This window comes from Pseudophryne corroboree, chromosome 6 (genome assembly GCF_028390025.1).
Source record: "Pseudophryne corroboree isolate aPseCor3 chromosome 6, aPseCor3.hap2, whole genome shotgun sequence".
NCBI classification, from domain to species: Eukaryota; Metazoa; Chordata; class Amphibia; order Anura; family Myobatrachidae; genus Pseudophryne; species Pseudophryne corroboree.
Window position 1 is genome coordinate 843,182,582 of NC_086449.1, and position 25,436 is coordinate 843,208,017.

General features: G+C 48.5%; 1 protein-coding gene across 21 annotated transcripts in view; it reads left to right on the forward strand.

Moving 5' to 3' along the window:
* EPS8 (EGFR pathway substrate 8, signaling adaptor) overlaps positions 1 to 25,436 on the forward strand; it is a 611,221-nt gene that overhangs the window by 327,574 nt on the left and 258,211 nt on the right. For all 21 annotated transcript variants that reach the window (XM_063929435.1, XM_063929440.1, XM_063929438.1 and 18 more), the window contains one exon: positions 13,113 to 13,246. In XM_063929435.1, coding sequence (XP_063785505.1) covers positions 13,113 to 13,246 — 134 coding nt within the window. The remainder of the gene's footprint in view (positions 1 to 13,112; positions 13,247 to 25,436) is intronic.

A 25,436-nucleotide genomic window follows, 5' to 3' on the forward strand; every position in this document is an offset into this window, starting at 1 on the left:
GGAGGGTAAGGGTTAGACACTGGGGGTAGGGTTAGGCTGTGGGACTGGAGGGTAAGGGTTAGACACTGGGGGTAGGGTTAGGCTGTGGGACTGGAGGGTTAGGGTTAGACGCTGGGGGTAGGGTTAGGCTGTGGGACTGGAGGGTTAGGGTTAGACACTGGGGGTAGGGTTAGGCTGCGGGGCTGGAGGGTAAGGGTTAGACACTGGGGGTAGGGTTAGGGTTAGACACTAGGGGTAGGGTTAGGGTTAGGCTGTGGGACTGGAGGGTTAGGGTTAGACACTGGGGGTAGGGTTAGGCTGTGGGACTGGAGGGTTAGGGTTAGACACTGGGGGTAGGGTTAGGCTGCGGGGCTGGAGGGTTAGGGTTAGACACTGGGGGTAGGGTTAGGCTGTGGGACTGGAGGGTTAGGGTTAGACACTGGGGGTAGGGTTAGGCTGCGGGGCTGGAGGGTTAGGGTTAGACGCTGGGGGTAGGGTTAGGCTGTGGGACTGGAGGGTTGGGGGTAGGGTTAGGCTGTGGGACTGGAGGGTTAGGGTTAGACGCTGGGGGTAGGGTTAGGCTGTGGGACTGGAGGGTTAGGGTTAGACACTGGGGGTAGGGTTAGGCTGCGGGGCTGGAGGGTAAGGGTTAGACACTGGGGGTAGGGTTAGGGTTAGACACTGGGGGTAGGGTTAGGGTTAGACACTGGGGGTAGGGTTAGGGTTAGGCTGTGGGACTGGAGGGTTAGGGTTAGACACTGGGGGTAGGGTTAGGCTGTGGGACTGGAGGGTTAGGGTTAGACACTGGGGGTAGGGTTAGGCTGCGGGGCTGGAGGGTTAGGGTTAGACACTGGGGGTAGGGTTAGGGTTAGGCTGTGGGACTGGAGGGTTAGGGTTAGACACTGGGGTAGGGTTAGGCTGTGGGACTGGAGGGTTAGGGTTAGACACTGGGGGTAGGGTTAGGGTTAGGCTGCGGGGCTGGAGGGTTAGACACTGGGGGTAGGGTTAGGGTTAGGCTGTGGGGCTGGAGGGTTAGGGTTAGACACTGGGGGTAGGGTTAGGCTGTGGGGCTGGAGGGTTAGGGTTAGACACTGGGGTAGGGTTAGGCTGTGGGGCTGGAGGGGTAGGGTTAGACACTGGGGGTAGGGTTAGGCTGCGGGGCTGGAGGGTTAGGGTTAGACACTGGGGGTAGGGTTAGGGTTAGGCTGTGGGACTGGAGGGTTAGGGTTAGACACTGGGGGTAGGGTTAGGGTTAGGCTGTGGGACTGGAGGGTTAGGGTTAGACACTGGGGTAGGGTTAGGCTGTGGGACTGGAGGGTTAGGGTTAGACACTGGGGGTAGGGTTAGGGTTAGGCTGCGGGGCTGGAGGGTTAGACACTGGGGGTAGGGTTAGGGTTAGGCTGTGGGGCTGGAGGGTTAGGGTTAGACACTGGGGGTAGGGTTAGGCTGTGGGGCTGGAGGGTTAGGGTTAGACACTGGGGTAGGGTTAGGCTGTGGGGCTGGAGGGGTAGGGTTAGACACTGGGGGTAGGGTTAGGCTGTGGGACTGGAGGGTTAGGGTTAGACACTGGGGGTAGGGTTAGGGTTAGGCTGTGGGACTGGAGGGTTAGGGTTAGACACTGGGGTAGGGTTAGGCTGTGGGACTGGAGGGTTAGGGTTAGACACTGGGGGTAGGGTTAGGCTGCGGGGCTGGAGGGTTAGGGTTAGACACTGGGGGTAGGGTTAGGGTTAGGCTGTGGGACTGGAGGGTTAGGGTTAGACACTAGGGGGAGGATTAGGGTTTGGCTGCGGACAGGGGGGGGGGGGGGGTTAGGTTTAGTTTTATGGCTCTATATATTAACATGAGGACCAGGACTGTATATGTGAGAATTGGCAAGACCTGTTTGTAGTCTAGTTCAGGCACAGCAGGTGGCCGGCTCCCTTCTCCGCTGACTGCCTTTGACCTGGCTTCTTCATGTTGCAGGCCACCACCCACTGGGAAGGATCACTGGCTCAGTCCACCTCCTAATCAGGATCCCGGTGCCTCATCAGCCTCTCCCGACACCTTCCGCCTGACTCCACAGCAGCCCCCCTCACATGTAGCACCGCCGCTCCCTCTCCTCACCCTGGCCGCCACAGCATCCCCTAACAGACCAGCGGCACTTCTGTCTGTCCTCAAGCCGTCGTTCTCCCGGCGAGGTCGCTTGTCACTCAGCAGCCAGTGCCCTCTTAAGTTGTCTCACTCTCCTGCAGTTCCGCCCCTGTGTTCAGTCTCACCTGAGAGGGGGGCGATCCGGCATCCAGGGCTTCCACAGACACTCATGTCCAGGAGCTGCCGCCTGCGGTAGCGCTCTCACTCCCTTTCAAAGGCGGCGGCGGGTCTCAGTGACTGAATAACGGGACAGGGGGTGGGGTGTGTGTGCTGCCACATAGCGGCACCGCTCCCCGTCCCTTGCAGAGGCAGCAGTGGAAGACAGGTGGTGGTGGTGGGGGGGGAGGGGGGTGCTGCCAGATAGTGCTCCTGCACTGTGGGCAAGGCACCATCGGCACACACCTATGATACCCTATATATACATCTGTGATACCCTGATATATACACACACGTATATAAAGGTATATATATATATATATATATATATATATATATATATATATATAAAATACTCTCACATACACATACATATATATATATATATATATACACACACATACATATACTCTTACATAGACACATAAGCCTCTGCTGATACATACAGGCTGGCGCACCTTTACACACATACTGTAACCTGTGCACACGAAGCTGTAGAGAGCCGTACTGTAGCATGATAGAGTGGCCTAAAAGGGGGCAGGTCCATTCCCTCTACCCTTTATGGGCTGGTCCACCTCTTCCCTGCCCACAGCCCTTACCTTCCCCCTTCCTTCCCGTACCCAGCTCCAGCCCATACATAGCTGCTGTGGGCTGGCCCCTCCTCTGGGACCAGCCCTGGTCCCTTCTCACCTCTCACATCTCATGTTCCTCATCTCTTCCCATTGTCTCATGTGTCGGCTCCCCTTTATCCTCCCACCCCCTGACACCCCCCTACCCCCACTCTCTGCTTCCTGCCTTGCGTGCATCTGGAAGCAGGTTCCCCCTCCTCAGCCACACCATGTTCTCAGTGATATTTAGGAAGATGGCACATGTGCACTAAAAAGCAAAGCTCTCATAGTGCGGCGCCATCTTCCCGAAGGGCAGCAGATCCAGTCCCCCGCAGGACCCCTCCAGCAATTCGTACCCACTCGTCCACCTCGTGGCGCCAGTGCACGTACACACAAACCTCTCTCTCTCTCTCTCTCTCTCTCTATATATATATATATATATATATATACTCACAAACCTAAGCATACAGTGCATCTGGAAAATATTCACAGCGCTTCACTTTTTCCACATTTTGTTATGTTACAGTCTTATTCAAAACTGGATTAAATTCATTTTTCCCCAAAAAATTCAACACACAATACCCCATAATGACACCGTGAAGAAAGTGTTTTTGAGATTTTTGCAAATGTATTAAAAATAAAAAACTAAGAAATCACATGTACATAAGTATTCACAGCCTTTGCTCAATACTTTGTTGATGCACCTTTGGCAGCAATTACAGCTTCAGGTCTTTTTGAATATGATGCCACAAGCTTGGCACACCTATCTTTGGGTAGTTTCACCCATTCCTCTTTGCAGCACCTCTCAAGCTCCATCAGGTTGGATGGGAAGCATCGGTGCACAGCCATTTTCAGATCTCTCAAGAGATGGTCAATCGGATTCAAGTCTGGGCTCTGGCTGGGCCACTCACATTCACAGAGTTGTCCTGAAGCCACTCCTTTGATATCTTGGCTGTGTGCTTAGGGTCGTTGTCCTGCTGAAAGATGATTCGTCGCCCCAGTCTGAGGTCAAGAGCGCTCTGGAGCAGGTTTTCATCCAGGATGTTTCTGTACATTGCTGCATTCATCTTTCCCTCTATCCTGACTAGTCTCACAGTTCCTGCTGCTGAAAAACATCCCCACGGCATGATGCTGCCACCACCATGCTTCACTGTAGGGATGGTATTGGCCTGGTGATGAGCGGTGCCTGGTTTCCTCCAAACATGACGCCTGGCATTCACGCCAAAGAGTTCAATCTTTCTCTCATCAGACCAGAGAATTTTGTTTCTCATGGTCTGAGAGTCCTTCAGGTGCATTTTGACTAACTCCAGATGGGCTGCCATGTGCTTTAACTAAGGAGTGGCTTCCGTCTGGCCATCTACCATACAGGCCTGATTGGTAAATTGCTGCAGAGAGGGTTGTCCTTCTGGAAGGTTCTCCTCTCTGCACAGAAGAATGCTGTAGCTCTTACAGAGTGACCATCAGGTTTTTGGTCACCTCCCTGACTAGGGCCTTTCTCCCCCAATCGCTCAGTTTAGACGGCTGGTCAGCTCTAGGAAGAGTCCTGGTGGTTCCAAACGTCTTCTATTTACGGATGATGGAGGCCCCAGTGCTCATTGGGACCTTCAAAGCAGCATATATTTTTCTGTTCCCTTCCCCAGATTTGTGCCTCGAGACAATCCTGTCTCTGAGGTCTACAGACAATTCCTTTGACTTCATGCTTGGTTTGTGCTCAGACATACACTGTCAAGTGTGGGACCTTATATAGACAGGTGTGTGCCTTTCCAAAGCTTGTCCAATCAACTGAATTTACCACTGGTGGACTCCAATTAAGCTTTAGGAACACCTCAAGGATGATCAGTAGACACGGGTGTATCTACCCATTGTCCAGGATGGCACTCGCCAGGGGTGCCAGGCAAGGAGGGGGCGCCGCTTGGCAGTGCCATCCACGGCCAGTGGGTAGAATCCAGTAGTACTGTCAGACTTGGTGACTGTCTGTTAGTGCTGACGACAGTGTCAGGCGGCAGCGCACCACACCTCACTTGTAATCAGACTCAATATAAACTACAGCTCCCAGCATCCCCTGTTGCCGTGAGCTCCGGGAGCTGTAGTTTATTTTGAGTCTGATTGATCACTAGTGCAGTGCTGTGTTGCAGGACACCGGCGCCGGCAGTAACAGACAGTCACAAAGTACAATCCGGATTAAGTGAGGGGAGGGGTGGCACAGGACTGCACTGCACGGCATTGACCTTCGGGAAGTGGACGGAGTGGAAGCAGGGGGCGGGGCTACACAGCACTCAGTCAGTGCCAGGCAACGCAGCAGCATGGAGGGGAGAGGACAAGGAGCTACTAAAGTACATGCTCTGAGTGTACCCTGTCTGTGACGTGAGGGGGGTAAACACTATATAGTCTGTCTGTATTTATGTATGTGACTGTGTATGTTTGTGTGTGTGTGTGTGTGTGTGTGTGTGTGTGTGTGTGTGTAAGTATCTACTGTATTTGTGTGTTTTAGTGTGTGACTATGTATGTGAATGAGTGTGTAACTATGTATGTATGTGACTGTATGTATGTGTGCGTAACTATGTATATATGTGACTGTATGTGTGCGTAACTATGTATATATGTGACTGTATGTGTGCGTAACTATGTATATATGTGACTGTATGTATGTGTGTAACTATTTGTATATACTGCATGTGTGATTGTACTGTATATCATATGTACTGTATGTGTTTTGTGTGTGACAGTATATATGTAAGTGTATATGTGTGCACCTATGGGCGGGATCAGATGTACTAATGGCAGTGGGGGTTGTTTGGTAAGGATTACGGATTCTGGTATAAAGCAGAACCTGCAATCCTTTCTATTGCATGCTGGGGAATGCTCATCCATCGCAGGGCAAGGCGGTCCAGCATGCTGAATGGCCTGCTCAGCAACTGTGGAAGACCCCCTGCAGCTGCAGTTAGGTATGCGCAGGTAGCTGCAGATGCGCAGGTAGTCTGACGCCATTTTTCACATAGGGGGGCCTGCGTGTGATGTCACTCAGCCGCCCCAAAAATGCAGTTGATCCGACCCTGTTTTTCCCCCACAGCCCCCGCAATGGTCCACCACTGCCCCCCGCCCTTCGCCTCTGCCTGTCAATCAGGCGGATGTGTTTACAGCCAATGTGATCCAATCGATGGAGCGCTGAGAACAGAGATATTGCAGTGGCATCCCTTAATGTGGTTTGTCCTTACTTTGCCAGGGGCGCTCGGACCCCTAGATAGACCCCTGTCAGCAGAAACAGGATGCACCTGAGCTCAATTCTGAGCTTCATGGCAAAGGCTGTGAATACTTATGTACATGTGATTTCTTAGTTTATTATTTTTAATACATTTGCAAAAATCACAAACTTTTTTCACGTTGCCATTATGGGGTATTGTGTGTAGAATTTCGAGGGGAAAAACAAATTTATTCCATTTTGGATTAAGGCTGCAACATAACAAAATGTGGAGAAACTGAAGCGCTGTGAATGCTTTCCGTATGCACTGTGTTTGTGTGTGTGTGTGTGTGTGTGTATGTACATATATATATATATATATATATATATATATAATATATATTAGAGATGAGCGGGTTCGGTTTCTCTGAATCCGAACCCGCCAGAACTTCATGTTTTTTTTCACGGGTCCGAGCGACTCGGATCTTCCCGCCTTGCTCGGTTAACCCGAGCGCGCCCGAACGTCATCATGACGCTGTCGGATTCTCGCGAGGCTCGGATTCTATCGCGAGACTCGGATTCTATATAAGGAGCCGCGCGTCGCCGCCATTTTCACACGTGCATTGAGATTGATAGGGAGAGGACGTGGCTGGCGTCCTCTCCGTTTAGAATTAGAATAGATTAGAGAGACACTTGATTTACTAATTTTGGGGAGCATTAGGAGTACTCAGTACAGTGCAGAGTTTTGCTGATAGTGACCAGTGACCACCACTTTTATTTATAATCCGTTCTCTGCCTGAAAAAAGCGATACACAGCACACAGTGACTCAGTCACATACCATATCTGTGTGCACTGCTCAGGCTCAGGCCAGTGTGCTGCATCATCTATTATCTATATATAATATTATATATATCTGTCTGACTGCTCAGCTCACACAGCTTATAATTGTGGGGGAGACTGGGGAGCACTACTGCAGTGCCAGTTATAGGTTATAGCAGGAGCCAGGAGTACATAATATATTATATAGTGAGTGACCACCAGACACACAGTGCAGTTTATTTAATATATCCGTTCTCTGCCTGAAAAAAGCGATACACACAGTGACTCAGTCAGTCACATACCATATCTGTGTGCACTGCTCAGGCTCAGGCCAGTGTGCTGCATCATCTATATATATTATATATCTGTCTGACTGCTCAGCTCACACAGCTTATAATTGTGGGGGAGACTGGGGAGCACTACTGCAGTGCCAGTTATAGGTTATAGCAGGAGCCAGGAGTACATAATATTATATTAAAATTAAACAGTGCACACTTTTGCTGCAGGAGTGCCACTGCCAGTGTGACCAGTGACCTGACCACCAGTATATAATATTAGTAGTATACTATCTCTTTATCAACCAGTCTATATATTAGCAGCAGACACAGTACAGTGCGGTAGTTCACGGCTGTGGCTACCTCTGTGTCGGCACTCGGCAGCCCGTCCATAATTGTATATACCACCTAACCGTGGTTTTTTTTTCTTTCTTTATACATACATACTAGTTACGAGTATACTATCTCTTTATCAACCAGTCTATATATTAGCAGCAGACACAGTACAGTGCGGTAGTTCACGGCTGTGGCTACCTCTGTGTCGGCACTCGGCAGCCCGTCCATAATTGTATATACCACCTAACCGTGGTTTTTTTTTCTTTCTTTATACATACATACTAGTTACGAGTATACTATCTCTTTATCAACCAGTCTATATATTAGCAGCAGACACAGTACAGTGCGGTAGTTCACGGCTGTGGCTACCTCTGTGTCGGCACTCGGCAGCCCGTCCATAATTGTTTATACCACCTAACCGTGGTTTTTTTTTCTTTCTTTATACATACATACTAGTTACGAGTATACTATCTCTTTATCAACCAGTCTATATATTAGCAGCAGACACAGTACAGTGCGGTAGTTCACGGCTGTGGCTACCTCTGTGTCGGCACTCGGCAGCCCGTCCATAATTGTATATACCACCTAACCGTGGTTTTTTTTTCTTTCTTTATACATACATACTAGTTACGAGTATACTATCTCTTTATCAACCAGTCTATATATTAGCAGCAGACACAGTACAGTGCGGTAGTTCACGGCTGTGGCTACCTCTGTGTCGGCACTCGGCAGCCCGTCCATAATTGTATATACCACCTAACCGTGGTTTTTTTTTCTTTCTTTATACATACATACTAGTTACGAGTATACTATCTCTTTATCAACCAGTCTATATATTAGCAGCAGACACAGTACAGTGCGGTAGTTCACGGCTGTGGCTACCTCTGTGTCGGCACTCGGCAGCCCGTCCATAATTGTATACTAGTATCCAATCCATCCATCTCCATTGTTTACCTGAGGTGCCTTTTAGTTGTGCCTATTAAAATATGGAGAACAAAAATGTTGAGGTTCCAAAATTAGGGAAAGATCAAGATCCACTTCCACCTCGTGCTGAAGCTGCTGCCACTAGTCATGGCCGAGACGATGAAATGCCAGCAACGTCGTCTGCCAAGGCCGATGCCCAATGTCATAGTACAGAGCATGTCAAATCCAAAACACCAAATATCAGTAAAAAGCCTCTTTTTTTCTTTGCGTCATGTGCTGTTTGGGGAGGGTTTTTTGGAAGGGACATCCTGCGTGACACTGCAGTGCCACTCCTAGATGGGCCCGGTGTTTGTGTCGGCCACTAGGGTCGCTAATCTTACTCACACAGCTACCTCATTGCGCCTCTTTTTTTCTTTGCGTCATGTGCTGTTTGGGGAGGGTTTTTTGGAAGGGCCATCCTGCGTGACACTGCAGTGCCACTCCTAGATGGGCCCGGTGTTTGTGTCGGCCACTAGGGTCGCTTATCTTACTCACACAGCTACCTCATTGCGCCTCTTTTTTTCTTTGCATCATGTGCTGTTTGGGGAGGGTTTTTTGGAAGGGACATCCTGCGTGACACTGCAGTGCCACTCCTAGATGGGCCCGGTGTTTGTGTCGGCCACTAGGGTCGCTTATCTTACTCACACAGCGTCCTCGGTGCAAATTTTAGGACTAAAAATAATATTGTGAGGTGTGAGGTATTCAGAATAGACTGAAAATGAGTGTAAATTATGGTTTTTGAGGTTAATAATACTTTGGGATCAAAATGACCCCCAAATTCTATGATTTAAGCTGTTTTTTAGGGTTTTTTGAAAAAAACACCCGAATCCAAAACACACCCGAATCCGACAAAAAAAATTCGGTGAGGTTTTGCCAAAACGCGGTCGAACCCAAAACACGGCCGCGGAACCGAACCCAAAACCAAAACACAAAACCCGAAAAATTTCAGGCGCTCATCTCTAATATATATATATATATATATATATACACACATGCGCGCACACATACACCCGTCCATCATTTTAGGCTCACACATCAGTATATTGGTATTGGGGTTTAGAAGGTCACTTGACACGTGCAGCGTATTCTCCAGAGTTATATGGCTGCTCCAGTCTTCTAGATGGGAACCAATCCACAGATGTGTTTCACATTTTTGTTATATTAAAAAAGAAGTTGACTTTTACTTGGAGCCAAAGCTTCTTTTCTACGCTGGAATGAGATACTATGTGGGACCATTTGTTACTGTAGAGCAGGGGCAGGGAACCTTTTCTCTACCAAGGGCCATTTGGATATTTATAAAATCCTTCGGGGGGGGCCATACAAAAATACTCAACTTAAAAATTACCCTGCCCCCCAGTAGTAGTGCACGCGCCAAAAAATAGGTGTGGCCAATTAAAATGGGTTGTGATACACATGCCCCCAGTAGTGCAGTTCCAGATACACATATGCCCCTACAGTGCCAGATACACAAATGCCGCCACAGTGCCAGATACACAAATGCCGCCACAGTGCCAGATACACAAATGCCGCCACAGTGCCAGATACACAAATGCCCCTACAGTGCCAGATACACAAATGCCCCTACAGTGCTAGATACACAATTGCCCCCACAGTGCCAGATACACACATGCCCCCACAGTGCCAGATACACACATGCCCCCACAGTGCCAGATACACACATGCCTCCACAGTGCCAGATACACACATGCCCCCACAGTGCCAGATACACACATGCCCCCACAGTGCCAGATACACACATGCCAGTGCAGTGCCAGATACACATATGCCAATGCAGTGCCAGATACACATATGCCAATGCAGTGCCAGATACACATATGCCAGTGCAGTGCCAGATACACATATGCCAATGCAGTGCCAGATACACATATGCCAGTGCAGTGCCAGATACACATATGCCAGTGCAGTGCCAGATACACAAATGCCCCCACAGTGCCAGATACACAAATGCCGCCACAGTGCCAGATACACAAATGCCGCCACAGTGCCAGATACACAAATGCCGCCACAGTGCCAGATACACAAATGCCCCTACAGTGCCAGATACACAAATGCCCCTACAGTGCTAGATACACAATTGCCCCCACAGTGCCAGATACACACATGCCCCCACAGTGCCAGATACACACATGCCCCCACAGTGCCAGATACACACATGCCTCCACAGTGCCAGATACACACATGCCCCCACAGTGCCAGATACACACATGCCCCCACAGTGCCAGATACACACATGCCAGTGCAGTGCCAGATACACATATGCCAATGCAGTGCCAGATACACATATGCCAATGCAGTGCCAGATACACATATGCCAGTGCAGTGCCAGATACACATATGCCAATGCAGTGCCAGATACACATATGCCAGTGCAGTGCCAGATACACATATGCCAGTGCAGTGCCAGATACACAAATGCCCCCACAGTGCCAGATACACAAATGCCGCCACAGTGCCAGATACACACATGCTCCCACAGTGCCAGATACACATATTGCCCCTACAGTGCTAGATACACAATTACCCCTACAGTGCCAGATACACAAATGCCCCCACAGTGCCAGATACACAAATGCTCCCACAGTGCCAGATACACAAATGCCCCCACAGTGCCAGATACACAAATGCCACCACAGTGCCAGATACACACATGCTCCCACAGTGCCAGATACACATATTGCCCCTACAGTGCTAGATACACAATTGCCCCCACAGTGCCAGATACACAAATACCCCCACAGTGCCAGATACACAAATGCCGCCACAGTGCCAGATACACACATGCTCCCACAGTGCCAGATACACAAATGCCACCACAGTGCCAGATACACACATGCTCCCACAGTGCCAGATACACATATTGCCCCTACAGTGCTAGATACACAATTGCCCCCACAGTGCCAGATACACAAATACCCCCACAGTGCCAGATACACAAATGCCGCCACAGTGCCAGATACACACATGCTCCCACAGTGCCAAATACACATATTGCCCCTACAGTGCTAGATACACAATTACCCCTACAGTGCCAGATACACAAATGCCCCCACAGTGCCAGATACACAAATGCCGCCACAGTGCCAGATACACACATGCTCCCACAGTGCCAGATACACATATTGCCCCTACAGTGCTAGATACACAATTACCCCTACAGTGCCAGATACACAAATGCCCCCACAGTGCCAGATACACAAATGCCCCCACAGTGCCAGATACACAAATGCCCCCACAGTGCCAGATACACAAATGCCACCACAGTGCCAGATACACACATGCTCCCACAGTGCCAGATACACATATTGCCCCTACAGTGCTAGATACACAATTGCCCCCACAGTGCCAGATACACAAATACCCCCACAGTGCCAGATACACAAATGCCGCCACAGTGCCAGATACACACATGCTCCCACAGTGCCAGATACACAAATGCCACCACAGTGCCAGATACACACATGCTCCCACAGTGCCAGATACACATATTGCCCCTACAGTGCTAGATACACAATTGCCCCCACAGTGCCAGATACACAAATACCCCCACAGTGCCAGATACACAAATGCCGCCACAGTGCCAGATACACACATGCTCCCACAGTGCCAAATACACATATTGCCCCTACAGTGCTAGATACACAATTACCCCTACAGTGCCAGATACACAAATGCCCCCACAGTGCCAGATACACAAATGCCGCCACAGTGCCAGATACACATATGCTCCCACAGTGCCAGATACACATATTGCCCCTACAGTGCTAGATACACAATTGCCCCCACAGTGCCAGATACACATATTGCCCCCACAGTGCCAGATACACATATTGCCCCCACAGTGCCAGATACATATTGCCCTACACATGCCCCCCCCCCCCACCCCACTGTGCTGCTCACTGCTGCTGTGTGTCAGGGGAGGAGAGAAGAGCACAGCGTGCCCCTCTCCTGCCCCTTAGTGCTCCATCCGGCGGTGGCATGTCTCAGGTCTCAGGGGTCAGAGCAAGGAGGAGAGCGCGGCTATGTCGGGTGGCGGTGTGTAGGACCTCAAACCATCCGCCAGTTTGTGAGCCAATCGGAGCTTGCAAACCGGCAGTGGCGGCTCCTGATTGGCTGCTGGTCCGCAAGCTCTGATTGGCTCATGAAATGGGGGCTGGTTTGAGATCCTACCCGTCGCTGCCGCCCGACATAGCCGTGCTCTCCTCCCTGCCCTGACAGCTGAGACACGCTGCCGCCGGACTGAGGGGCGGCGTGTTTCGCTGACACACAGAAGCGTGTGGGCCTTATATGGCCCGCGGGACGGAGGTTCCCCACCCCTGCTGTAGAGTCATCCGGCAAGTTTAGTGAACTATGGGATACGGACATTGGGGTAAATTTACTAAAGCTTTTAAACATGAAAAGTGGTGATGTTGCCCGTAGCAACCAGAGTCTCATTTCTCTATTGCATCCTTGAAAGTAATAGACACTGGTTGCTATGGGGAACATCCTCACTTTTCATGTTTAGAAGCGTTAGTAAATTGAAAGCATTGCCTCTAGTGCAGGGAGTCTGTGAGATAGATGTCTGGTGTTGTGGTGTAGACTTGATGTGAAGCTGAATCCGTTCTAATAAAGAAATCCTGTATGTTCATTGATATTTCTTTCTTCTTTAGGACCATAACAGCAGATAACAAAGTGCCCCCACCCCCCCAAGCTCTTGCCCCCCAACCCCCGGGATCTGTAACACAAATGGATGTGCGCAGCAGAGTGGCGGCCTGGTCTGCGTGGGCGGCTGAGTATGGAGACTGTAAGTGTAGAGTGTAAATTACTGCCATGGCCTAGAATTCATGATGTTATTTTGAGCTTATTTATCAATCTCCATGGCAACCCTATTGAATAGATTGAATTCTGACACCGGAAAAAGAAATCCCACTGATTACAGCAGAACTCAATCACCCTACATCTCTGGGAGGTGTATAGTGTGACTCCGCCTACATCCCTGGGAGGTGTATAGTGTGACTCCTCCTACATCCCTGGGAGGTGTATAGTGTGACTCCGCCTACATCCCTGGGAGGTGTATAGTGTGACTCCGCCTACATCCCTGGGAGGTGTATAGTGTGACTCCGCCTACATCCCTGGGAGGTGTATAGTGTGACTCCGCCTACATCCCTGGGAGGTGTATAGTGTGACTCCGCCTACATCCCTGGGAGGTGTATAGTGTGACTCCGCCTACATCCCTGGGAGGTGTATAGTGTGACTCCTCCTACATCCCTGGGAGGTGTATAGTGTGACTCCGCCTACATTCCTGGGAGGTGTATAGTGTGACTCCGCCTTCATCCCTGGGAGGTGTATAGTGTGACTCCGCCTACATCCCTGGGAGGTGTATAGTGTGACTCCGCCTACATCCCTGGGAGGTGTATAGTGTGACTCCGCCTACAACCCTGGGAGGTGTATAGTGTGACTCCGCCTACATCCCTGGGAGGTGTATAGTGTGACTCCGCCTACATCCCTGGGAGGTGTATAGTGTGACTCCGCCTACATTCCTGGGAGGTGTATAGTGTGACTCCGCCTTCATCCCTGGGAGGTGTATAGTGTGACTCCGCCTTCATCCCTGGGAGGAGTATAGTGTGACTCCTCCTACATCCCTGGGAGGAGTATAGTGTGGACATCCCTGGGAGGAGTATAGTGTGACTCCTCCTACATCCCTGGGAGATGTATAGTGTGACTCCTCCTACATCCCTGGGAGGAGTATAGTGTGACTCCTCCTACATCCCTGGGAGGTGTATAGTGTGACTCCTCCTACATCCCTGGGAGGAGTATAGTGTGGACATCCCTGGGAGGAGTATAGTGTGACTCCTCCTACATCCCTGGGAGATGTATAGTGTGACTCCTCCTACATCCCTGGGAGGAGTATAGTGTGACTCCTCCTACATCCCTGGGAGGTGTATAGTGTGACTCCTCCTACATCCCTGGGAGGTGTATGGCGTGACTCCTGCTAAATCCCTGGGAGGGGTCTGGCGTGACTCCTGCTACATCCCTGGGAGGGTTCTGGTGTGACTCCTCCTACATCCCTGGGAGTGTATATAGCAGGTCCCATCATGCCTTGCCACAGTTTAAGCATTCCCTAATGGCAAAACTGTGGCAGGGCATGCTTGGACATGTAGTTTCACAATAGCTGGAGAGCCACAGGTTGGCCAGGCCTGGTATATAGTATGACTTCTCCTACATCCTAAGAGGTGTATGGTGTGACTCCTGCTACATCCCCAGGTTATCCATAGATGGTCACCCCCTGCATTACTGTTAACTGTAATACGGGCCAATCAGAGCCCGGGGCCTGGCTTCGCGGGTGTCAGGGGACGGGGCTAAACTCCGTTGCCTGACACTATGAGGCTCAAGTCATGGCTTAATGACTATTTGTTCATCCCTTTTCAGTTCTTTTATTGCTTTTTCTTCTTTGGACAATTTTTTCCCCCCCCGGTATTTATTCAAACAAATAGTCATTAGGCCAATTGATAAGGGAGGAGGAGTGGTTATCATGGGACGCCTAAATTATGACCAGGAGGCGAATCGCCTACTATCAGATACAGCAACATACAAGGCATCATCCAAAGATCCCACCAAGGAATTTATGAAAGACCTCTAGGAACATCTAAAATAAGGCTTAGACCTGGGCATTATTACAAAGAAAGAATTTGATTTCATACTACAGGAAAATCCGAAAATACCCACTTTTTATTTCCTTCCGAAAATCCACAAACATCCAATGAATCCGCCAGGTCGCCCAATTGTATCAGGGATAAATTTCATCACATCAAATCTGTCAAAGTATACTGACTTTTTTTTCTCCAGCCATTAGTTTCACAACAGAAAAGCCACCTAAAGGACACTACAAGCATATTACAAAAACGGGAAACCCTACAGTGGAAAGAAAATTACACATTGTGTACTTCCGATGTAAAATCACTTTACACATGCATTGCATATAATACCAGCTGCCCCCACACCAGGCATTACCTATCCACCAATACAGAGTTGTCTAATTAGCAAATAAATCATGGCAAATATTGACTTTGTCCTGACACAAAACTATTTTTGGTATGAGGGAATGTTCTACTTACAGAAATGTGGAACTGCCATGGGTACACCATTGGCACCCAGCTATGCCAGTCTGTTTATTTCCAAATGGAAAGATGATCTCTGATATCTGGGCAAACAACCCATTTAGTAAACCTGTCATATGCTGGTATCGATACATCGATGATGTATTCTTTGTCTGGGGTGGACCGGATGATCACCTGGAAGAGTTCAAGAAATATATCAACAACAATACAATCAATTTAGAATTCACTACCACTTCAAGCAAAACAGAAATAGTATTTCTCGACCTAGAGATATGCTTCAAAAACAATATAATTCAAACAAGAACTCATACTAAACCAGTGAATGGAAACAATATGCTGCCTTCTACAAGTAATTACCATAGAAATTGGATTTCTAACATCCCAAAGGGACAATTTCAAAGAATCAGACAAAATTGTACAGAACAGGACATGTACATTTCTCAAAGCAAAAAAAATGATGGAAAATGTAATCGAAAAAGTATATAAAAAAGAAAAACTGCAATCTCAGATCAACAAAGTGACACAAATGGAAAGAAAAGAAAAGTTAAAATACAAGGTAAAAACAAAAGAAGAAGCACATAGCACAGTTCAACAGTAAACAAAAATCCTAGAGAACATGGTCCGAAAACACTGGCATGTGTTACAATTAGATGAAGTTTTAAAACCACTGATTCCAGAGAAACCGCAGATAATATATCGTCGCGGAAAACATAAAACAAGAATTAGTCTCCAGCTTCTTACCAGTAAAGGATCATTCCTACATCATTGGTAACCTTAAAAGGATACCATAAATGTCTGTACTGCATATCATGCAAAAATAATAACGAACAAACAACCAGAGAAATAACCAATTTCAAATCATATACCACAGGAAAGACGTACACAATTAAGGACAATTTGATGTGTGACACAGAAGAAGTAATGAAGTAATCTACCTGCCTGAATGTCCTTCCGGTCTCCAATACGTGGGGCAAACAAAAAGAAAACCCAAAATAAGATTTGCTGAGCACATATATAATATAAAGAGAGGTTTAAAAACACCCAATCTATCAAATCACTTTCTGGAAATACATAATAAAAATCCAGCTGGAATAAAATTCTAAATAAAACAGAAAGTAAAAAGGAATTGGAGATGAGGAGATATCGTGACAGAATTAAAAAAGACTGAAAGCAGATGGATTTTTGAGCTCAAAACACTTCAACCTCGAGGCCATAATATAGACATCGAACTTAATGCATTTTTATAACTTCATATAAATAAAACGCACTCTTTATTACATGGCACCATAACGAAACGTCTAATACTTTTTAAGATTTTTTTTATGTAATTTTAGAAGAAAATTTATAGTGAATTTAAAACATTTGATTCTCACCTAATCAGAGCACTTCTGGGCCGGAAGTTCTGGGTTTTTAACCAGAAACAATAAAAAAATATTCCTATAAATATCGGACCCATTAACAACTATTGTCATCCTTGAAAAAGTGCATCACATGCATGAAACTCATTGGAGATAAACTACGGCAGCCAGGAGGCTCTACAGACCACCATCCGTAAGACTCGGCGCCTGCCGTGTGACATCTTCATCCTGCTCCCCGCCGCCCGCCGTGTGACATCTTCATCCTGCTCCCCGCCGCCCACTGGACGCAGCGGGAGGAAGGCGGCAATATATCTGGAGCCGAGGACAGCCATGGACAGGCTGAGGAATACCGCAACTGTGCTTAAGGCAAGGTGAGTGAGGGTCAGAAACAACTTAGAGACTAAACATCCCTGGTTGCTATACCTGTTCCTAAAAGGAGCTGCAAACAAATCTGTTTTTAACCACTAATGATTTTTCTCTAACGTCCTAGAGGATGCTGGGACTCCGTAAGGACCATGGGGATAAACGGGCTCCGCAGGAGACATGGGCACTTTAAGAAAGACTTTGGATCTGGGTGTGCACTGGCTCCTCCCTCTATGCCCCTCCTCCAGACCTCAGTTTGATACTGTGCCCAGAGGAGACTGGGTGCATTACAGGGAGCTCTCCTGAGTTTCCTGTAAAGAAAGTATTTTAGTTAGGTTTTTTATTTTCAGGGAGCACTGCTGGCAACAGACTCTCTGCATCGTGGGACTGAGGAGAGAGAAACAGATCCACTTCTCTGAGTTTCAGGGCTCTGTTTCTTAGGCTACTGGACACCATTAGCTCCAGAGGGATCGGTACGCAGGTCTCGCCCTCGCCATCCATCCCAGAGCCGCGCTGCCGTCCTCCTCGCAGAGCCGGAAGAAAGAAGCCGGGTGAGTATGTGAGGAAAAGACTTCAGAGGCGGCAGAAGAAATGATCTTCAAAAGAGGTAACGCACAGCAGTGAAGCGGTGCGCCATTGCTCCCATTCACCTCACACACTCCGGTCACTGTAAGGGTGCAGGGCGCGGGGGGGCGCCCTGGGCAGCAATAAACACCCCAGGTGGCAAATGCACATATATACATGTACAGCTGGGCACTGTACATGTATAAAAAGAGCCCCCGCCATGTTATTTGTAATTTTGAGCGGGACAGAAGCCCGCCGCCGAGGGGGCGGGGCTTCTCCCTCAGCATTCACCAGCGCCATTTTTTCTCCACAGCACCGCTGAGAGGAAGCTCCCCGGACTCTCCCCTGCTTGACACACGGTGAAAGAGGGTTTTAAAGTAGAGGGGGGTGCACATAATTGGCGCATGTACATAAGCGCTACTGGGTAAACATTCTGTGTTTTTTCCTGGGTCATATAGCGCTGGGGTGTGTGCTGGCATACTCTCTCTCTGTCTCTCCAAAGGGCCTGGTGGGGAACCTGTCTTCAGAAAAGAGCTTCCCTGTGTGTGTGTGGTGTGTCGGTACGCATGTGTCGACATGTCTGAGGTTGAAGGCTCACCTAAGGAGGAGGGGGAGTTTATGAATATTAGGTCTCCGTCGGCAGTGCCGACACCTGACTGGATGGATATGTGGAATGTTTTAAGTGCTAATGTTGATTTATTGCACAAAAGATTAGACAAAGCTGAAGCTAGGGTACAGTCAGGGAGTCAACCCATGTCTGTTCCTATGTCGTCGGGACCTTCGGGTCTCCGAAGCGCCCACTATCCCAAATAGTTGACACAGATACCGGCACGGATTCAGACTCCAGTGTCGACTACGATGATGCAAAATTGCAGCCAAGGGTGGCTAAATGTATTGGATATATGATTATCGCAATAAAAGATGTTTTGCATATCACTGAGGAACCCCCTGTCCCTGACACGAGGGTACACATGTATAAGGGAAAGAAACCTGAGTTCACCTTTCCCTCCTCACATGAGCTGAACAAATTATGCGAAAAAGCGTGGGAAACTCCAGACAAAAAACTGCAGATTCCCAAAAGGATTCTAACAGCGTATCCTTTCCCGTCACAGGACAGAATACGGTGGGAATCCTCCCCTAGGGTAGACAAAGCTTTGACACGCTTATCAAAAAAGATAGTGCTCCCGTCCCAAGATACGGCTACCCTCAAGGATCCTGCTGACCGCAAGCAGGAGGTTAACTTGAAGTCCATTTACACTCATTCTGGTACGTCAGACTGGCAATTGCGTCGGCCTGGGTTTGTAGTGCTGTAGCAGCATGGACAGATTCTTTATCAGCGGATATTGAGACCCTTGATAAGGATACCATTTTAATGACCCTAGGGCATATAAAAGATGCTGTCTTATATATGAGAGATGCTCAAAGAGACATTAGTTTACTGGGTTCCAGAATAAACGCTATGTCCATTTCTGCTAGGCGAGTCTTATGGACCCGACAGTGGATGGGGGATGCCGACTCAAAGAGGCATATGGAGTTTTTGCCGTACAAGGGTGAGGAATTGTTTGGAGAGGGCCTCTCGGACCTCGTCTCCACAGCTACGGCAGGTAAATAGAATTTTTTGCCTTATGTTCCCTCACATCTAAGAAAGCGCCTCATTATCAAATGCAGTCCTTTCGTTCAAATAAAAGCAAAAGAGTACGAGGATCGTCCTTTCTTGCCAGGGGTAAGGGCAGAGGAAAAAAGCTGCACAACACAGCTAGTTCCCAGGAACAGAAGTCCTCCCTGGCCTCTGCAAAATCCACCGCATGATGCTGGGGCTCCCCTGAGGAGTCCGCTCCAGTGGGGGCACGTCTTCGACTTTTCAGCCACATCTGGGTTCAATCACAGGTGGATCCCTGGGCAATGGAAATTGTTTCCCAGGGATACAGGCTGGAATTCGAAGAGGTGCCTCCTCGCCGGTTTTTCAAATCGGCGCTACCAACTTCTCCCCTGGAAAGGGAGATAGTGTTACAGGCGATTCAAAAATTGTGTCTTCAACAAGTGGTGGCCGAGGTTCCCCTGCTTCAGAGGGGGAAGGGGTACTACTCAACCCTGTTTGTGGTCTCGAAACCGGACGGTTTGGTCAGACCCATTTTGAATTTAAAATCCCTGAACCTTTACTTAAAACGGTTCAAGCTCAAGATGGAATCGCTCAGAGCGGTCATCGCCAGCCTGGAAGGGGGGATTTTATGGTATCGCTGGACATAAAGGATGCATACCTGCATGTTCCCATATATCCTCCTCATCAGGCGTACCTGAGATTTGCGATACAGGATTGTCATTACCAATTTCAGACGTTGCCGTTTGGGCTTTCCACGGCCCCGAGAATTTTCACCAAGGTAATGGCGGAAATGATGGTGCTCCTGCGCAAGCAGGGTGTCGCAATTATCCCGTACTTGGACGATCTCCTCATAAAAGCGAGATCACGGGAGAAGTTGCAGAACAGCGTATCCCTTTCACTGAAGGTGTTACAGCGACACGGCTGGATTCTCAATATTCCAAAGTCACAGCTGGATCCTACGACTCGCTTGTCCTTCTTGGGCATGATTCTGGACACAGACCAGAAAAGGGTTTTTCTTCCGGAAGAAAAAGCGCAGGAACTCATGACTCTAGTCAAGAACCTGTTAAAGCCGAAACAAGTGTCAGTGCATCATTGCACTCAAGTCCTGGGAAAAATGGTGGCGACATACGAAGCTATTCCCTTAGGCAGGTTCCATGCAAGGATTTTCCAGTGGGACCTATTGGACAAATGGTCCGGGTCACATCTGCACATGCATCAGCGGATCACCCTGTCCCCCAGGGCCAGGGTTTCTCTCCTGTGGTGGCTGCAGAGTGCTCACCTTCTAGAGGGGGCAGGTTCGGCATTCAGGATTGGATCCTGGTGACCACGGACGCGAGCCTCCGCGGTTGGGGAGCAGTCACACAGGGAAGAAATTTCCAAGGCCTTTGGTCAAGTCAAGAGACTTGTCTTCACATCAACATCCTGGAACTGAGGGCCATATTCAACGCCCTACGTCAAGCGGAGACCTTACTTCGCGATTCAGTCGGACAACGTCACCGCAGTAGCTCATGTAAACCGCCAAGGCGGCACAAGGAGCAGAGTGGCGATGGCGGAAGCCACCAGAATTCTTCGCTGGGCGGAGAATCATGTAAGTGCACTGTCAGCAGTGTTCATTCCGGGAGTGGACAACTGGGAAGCAGACTTCCTCAGCCGACACGACCTGCATCCAGGAGAGTGGGGACATCATCAGGAAGTCTTCGCACAGATTGCAAGTCGGTGGGGATTGCCCCAAATAGACATGATGGCTTCCCGTCTCAACAAAAAGCTACAACGGTATTGCGCCAGGTCAAGAGATCCTCAGGCGGTAGCTGTGGACGCCCTAGTGACACCGTGGGTGTTCCAGTCAATCTATGTATTTCCTCCTCTTCCTCTCATACCCAAGGTGTTGAGAATAATAAGAAAAAGAGGAGTGAGAACAATACTCATTGTTCCGGATTGGCCACGAAGGACCTGGTATCCGTATCTGCAGGAAATGCTCACAGAAGATCCGTGGCCTCTTCCTCTAAGACAGGACCTGTTGCAACAGGGTCCCTGTCTGTTCCAAGACTTACCGCAGCTGCGTTTGACGGCATGGCGGTTGAACACCGGATCCTAGCGGAAAAAGGTATTCCGGAGGAGGTCATTCCTACGCTAATAAAGGCTAGGAAGGACGTGACATCTAAACATTATCACCGAATATGGCGAAAATATGTTTCTTGGTGTGAGGCCAGGAATGCTCCTACGGAAGAATTCCATCTAGGTCGTTTTCTTCACTTCCTACAAACTAGAGTGAATTTGGGCCTAAAATTAGGCTCCATTAAAGTTCAGATTTCGGCCTTATCCATTTTCTTTCAAAAGGAATTGGCCTCTCTGCCTGAAGTACAGACTTTTGTGAGGGTGTGGTTCGTTTTATCGACAGTATCTAGGTCGACCACTATAGGTCGACAGTCACTAGGTCGACATGGATGGAAGGTCGACAGGGTTTCTAGGTCGACATGTGCTAGGTCGACAGGTCTAAAGGTCGACATGAGGATTATTATTATTTTGTGTCGTTTTCTTCGTAGAGTGACCGGGATCCCAAATTAGTGCACGGCGTCCCCTCGCATGGCTCGCTTCGCTCGCCATGCTTCGGGCATGGTGCCTTCGCTCCGCTACCGCTTCGCTCGGCACACTTTACCGTTCCAATCGTAGTCCACGTGGATCGTTAAGTATGAAAAATCCCCCCCCCCAAAAAAAAAAATGTGAAAAACTCATGTCGACCTTTAGACCTGTCGACCTAGAAACCCTGTCGACCTTCCATTCATGTCGACCTAGTGACTGTCGACCTATAGTGGTCGACCTAGACACTGTCGATCTTCAGACCGGATCCCTTTTGTGAAGGGAGACTGCATATTCAGCCTCCTTTTGTGCCTCCGGTGGCGCCTTGGGACCTTAACGTGGTGTTAAGTTTTCTTAAGTCACATTGGTTTGAACCACTTAAAACAGTGGAGTTGAAATATCTCACTTGGAAGGTGGTCATGTTGTTAGCCTTGGCTTCGGCTTGGCGAGTTTCGGAATTAGCGGCTTTATCACATAAAAGCCCCTATCTGGTTTTCCATATGGATAGAGCGGAATTGCGGACCCGTCCTCAATTCCTACCTAAGGTGGTCTCATCCTTTCATATGAACCAACCTTTTGTCGTGCCTGTGGCTACATGGGACTTGGAGGATTCCGAGTCCCTTGATGTGGTCAGGGCTTTGAAGATTTACGTGGCCAGAATGGCTAGGATCAGAAAAACAGAAGCACTGTTTGTCCTGTATGCAGCCAACAAGGTTGGCGGCCCTGCTTCAAAGCAGACTATTGCTCGCTGGATCTGTAACACGATTCAGCAGGCGCATTCTACGGCAGGATTGCCGTTACCAAAATCGGTTAAGGCCCATTCCACTAGGAAGGTGGGCTCTTCTTGGGCGGCTGCCCGAGGGGTCTCTGTACTACAGCTGTGCTGAGCTGCTACTTGGTCGGGGTCAAACACCTTTGCAAAGTTCTATAAGTTTGATACCCTGGCTGAGGAGGACCTTGTGTTTGCTCATTCGGTGCTGCAGAGTCATCCGCACTCTCCCGCCCGTTTGGGAGCTTTGGTATAATCCCCATGGTCCTTACGGAGTCCCAGCATCCTCTAGGACGTTAGAGAAAATAAGATTTTAAACCTACCGGTAAATCTTTTTCTCGTAGTCCGTAGAGGATGCTGGGCGCCCGTCCCAAGTGCGGACTATTTCTGCAAGACTTGTATATAGTTATTGCTTTCATAAGGGTTATGTTATAGTTTCGTCGGTTATGGACCGATGATATGTTGTTGTTCATACTGTTAACTAGATTGTATATCACAGGTTATACGGTGTGATTGGTGTGGCTGGTATGAATCTTGCCCTTAGATTAACTAAAATCCTTTCCTCGTACTGTCCGTCTCCTCTGGGCACAGTTTCTCTAACTGAGGTCTGGAGGAGGGGCATAGAGGGAGGAGCCAGTGCACACCCAGATCCAAAGTCTTTCTTAAAGTCCTGCGGAGCCCGTCTATCCCCATGGTGCTTACGGAGTCCCAGCATCCTCTACGGACTACGAGAAAAAGATTTACCGGTAGGTTTAAAATCTTATTTTTTCTTTCAGGTGCCATGCATATCTAGCGCTCAATCTCTCTTTTTTTTTATTTACTGTTATGGCCTTCATGACAACTCATCTCCATTGTCAGGGGATACGAATCCTTCCATTCCTGGACGACATGCTGATTATGGCAAACTCACAGGAAGTCCTCCTCCGTCATCTCCAACTGACTGTAACCTTCCTACAGTCCCACGGTTGGCTGATAAATTGGAAAAAAGTCCTCTTTGGTTCCATCTCAGAGCATGGTACACCTGATGGTGCTTCTGGACACCCACAGCCAGAGACTGTATCTCTCACCACACAAAGTTCTAAAGAATGCAGACCAAAATACGTTTCTTACTTCACCATCCTCGAGTGTCTATACACTCAGCGATTTAAATTCTCGGTCTGATGTTGTCGTCTTTCGGCATGGTCGAGTACGCTCCATTTCATTCCCGTCCTCTACAACATTTGATCCTCTCCAATAGAGATGAGCGGGTTCGGTTCCTCGGAATCCGAACCCGCCCGAACTTCAGGTTTTTTTACACGGGGCCGAGCGACTCGGATCTTCCCGCCTTGCTCGGTTAACCCGAGCGCGCCCGAACGTCATCATCCCGCTGTCGGATTCTCGCGAGGCTCGGATTCTATCGCGAGACTCGGATTCTATATAAGGAGCCGCGCGTCGCCGCCATTTTCACACGTGCATTGAGATTGATAGGGAGAGGACGTGGCTGGCGTCCTCTCCGTTTAGAGTGACTAGAATACTAGAGAGAGACACAAATTTTGGGGAGCATATTATTAGGAGGAGTACTACTTGCTGCTGATAGTGTGACCAGTGACCACCAGTTTAATTAATCCGTTCTCTGCCTGATAAAAAACGATACACAGTGTGACACAGTCACACACACACATACCATATCTGTGCTCAGCCCAGTGTGCTGCATCATATGTAATACTGTATATCATTATCTGACTGTGCTGAGTGCTCACTGCTCACACAGCTTAATTGTGGGGGAGACTGGGGAGCAGTTATAGCAGGAGTACATATTTTAAGTACAGTGCACACTTTTGCTGCCAGAGTGCCACTGCCAGTGTGACTGACCAGTGACCACTGACCACCAGTATTGTGATTGTCTGCTGACCACCAGTATATTGTGATTGTCTGCCTGAAAAAGTTAAACACTCGTCGTGTGGTGTTTTTATAAACGCATTCTGCAGACAGTGTCCAGCAGGTCCGTCATTACATAATATATACCTGTCCGGCTGCAGTACTAGTGTGATATATATATATTTTAATTTTATCTCATTATCATCCAGTCTATATTAGCAGCAGACACAGTATGGTAGTCCACGGCTGTAGCTACCTCTGTGTCGGCAATCGCTCGTCCATCCATAATTGTATACCACCTACCCGTGGTTTTTTTTTTTTTCTATCTTCTTGATACTAGTAGCTTACTTTAGGAGTCTGCAGTGCTGAGTCTGACAGACAGTGTCCAGCAGGTCCGTCATTACATAATATATACCTGTCCGGCTGCAGTACTAGTGTGATATATATATATATATATATATATTTTAATTTTATCTCATTATCATCCAGTCTATATTAGCAGCAGACACAGTACGGTAGTCCACGGCTGTAGCTACCTCTGTGTCGGCAGTCGCTCGTCCATCCATAATTGTATACCACCTACCCGTGGTTTTTTTTTTTCTATCTTCTTGATACTAGTAGCTTACTTTAGGAGTCTGCAGTGCTGACAGACAGTGTCCAGCAGGTCCGTCATTACATAATATATACCTGTCCGGCTGCAGTACTAGTGTGATATATATATATATTTTAATTTTATCTCATTATCATCCAGTCTATATTAGCAGCAGACACAGTACGGTAGTCCACGG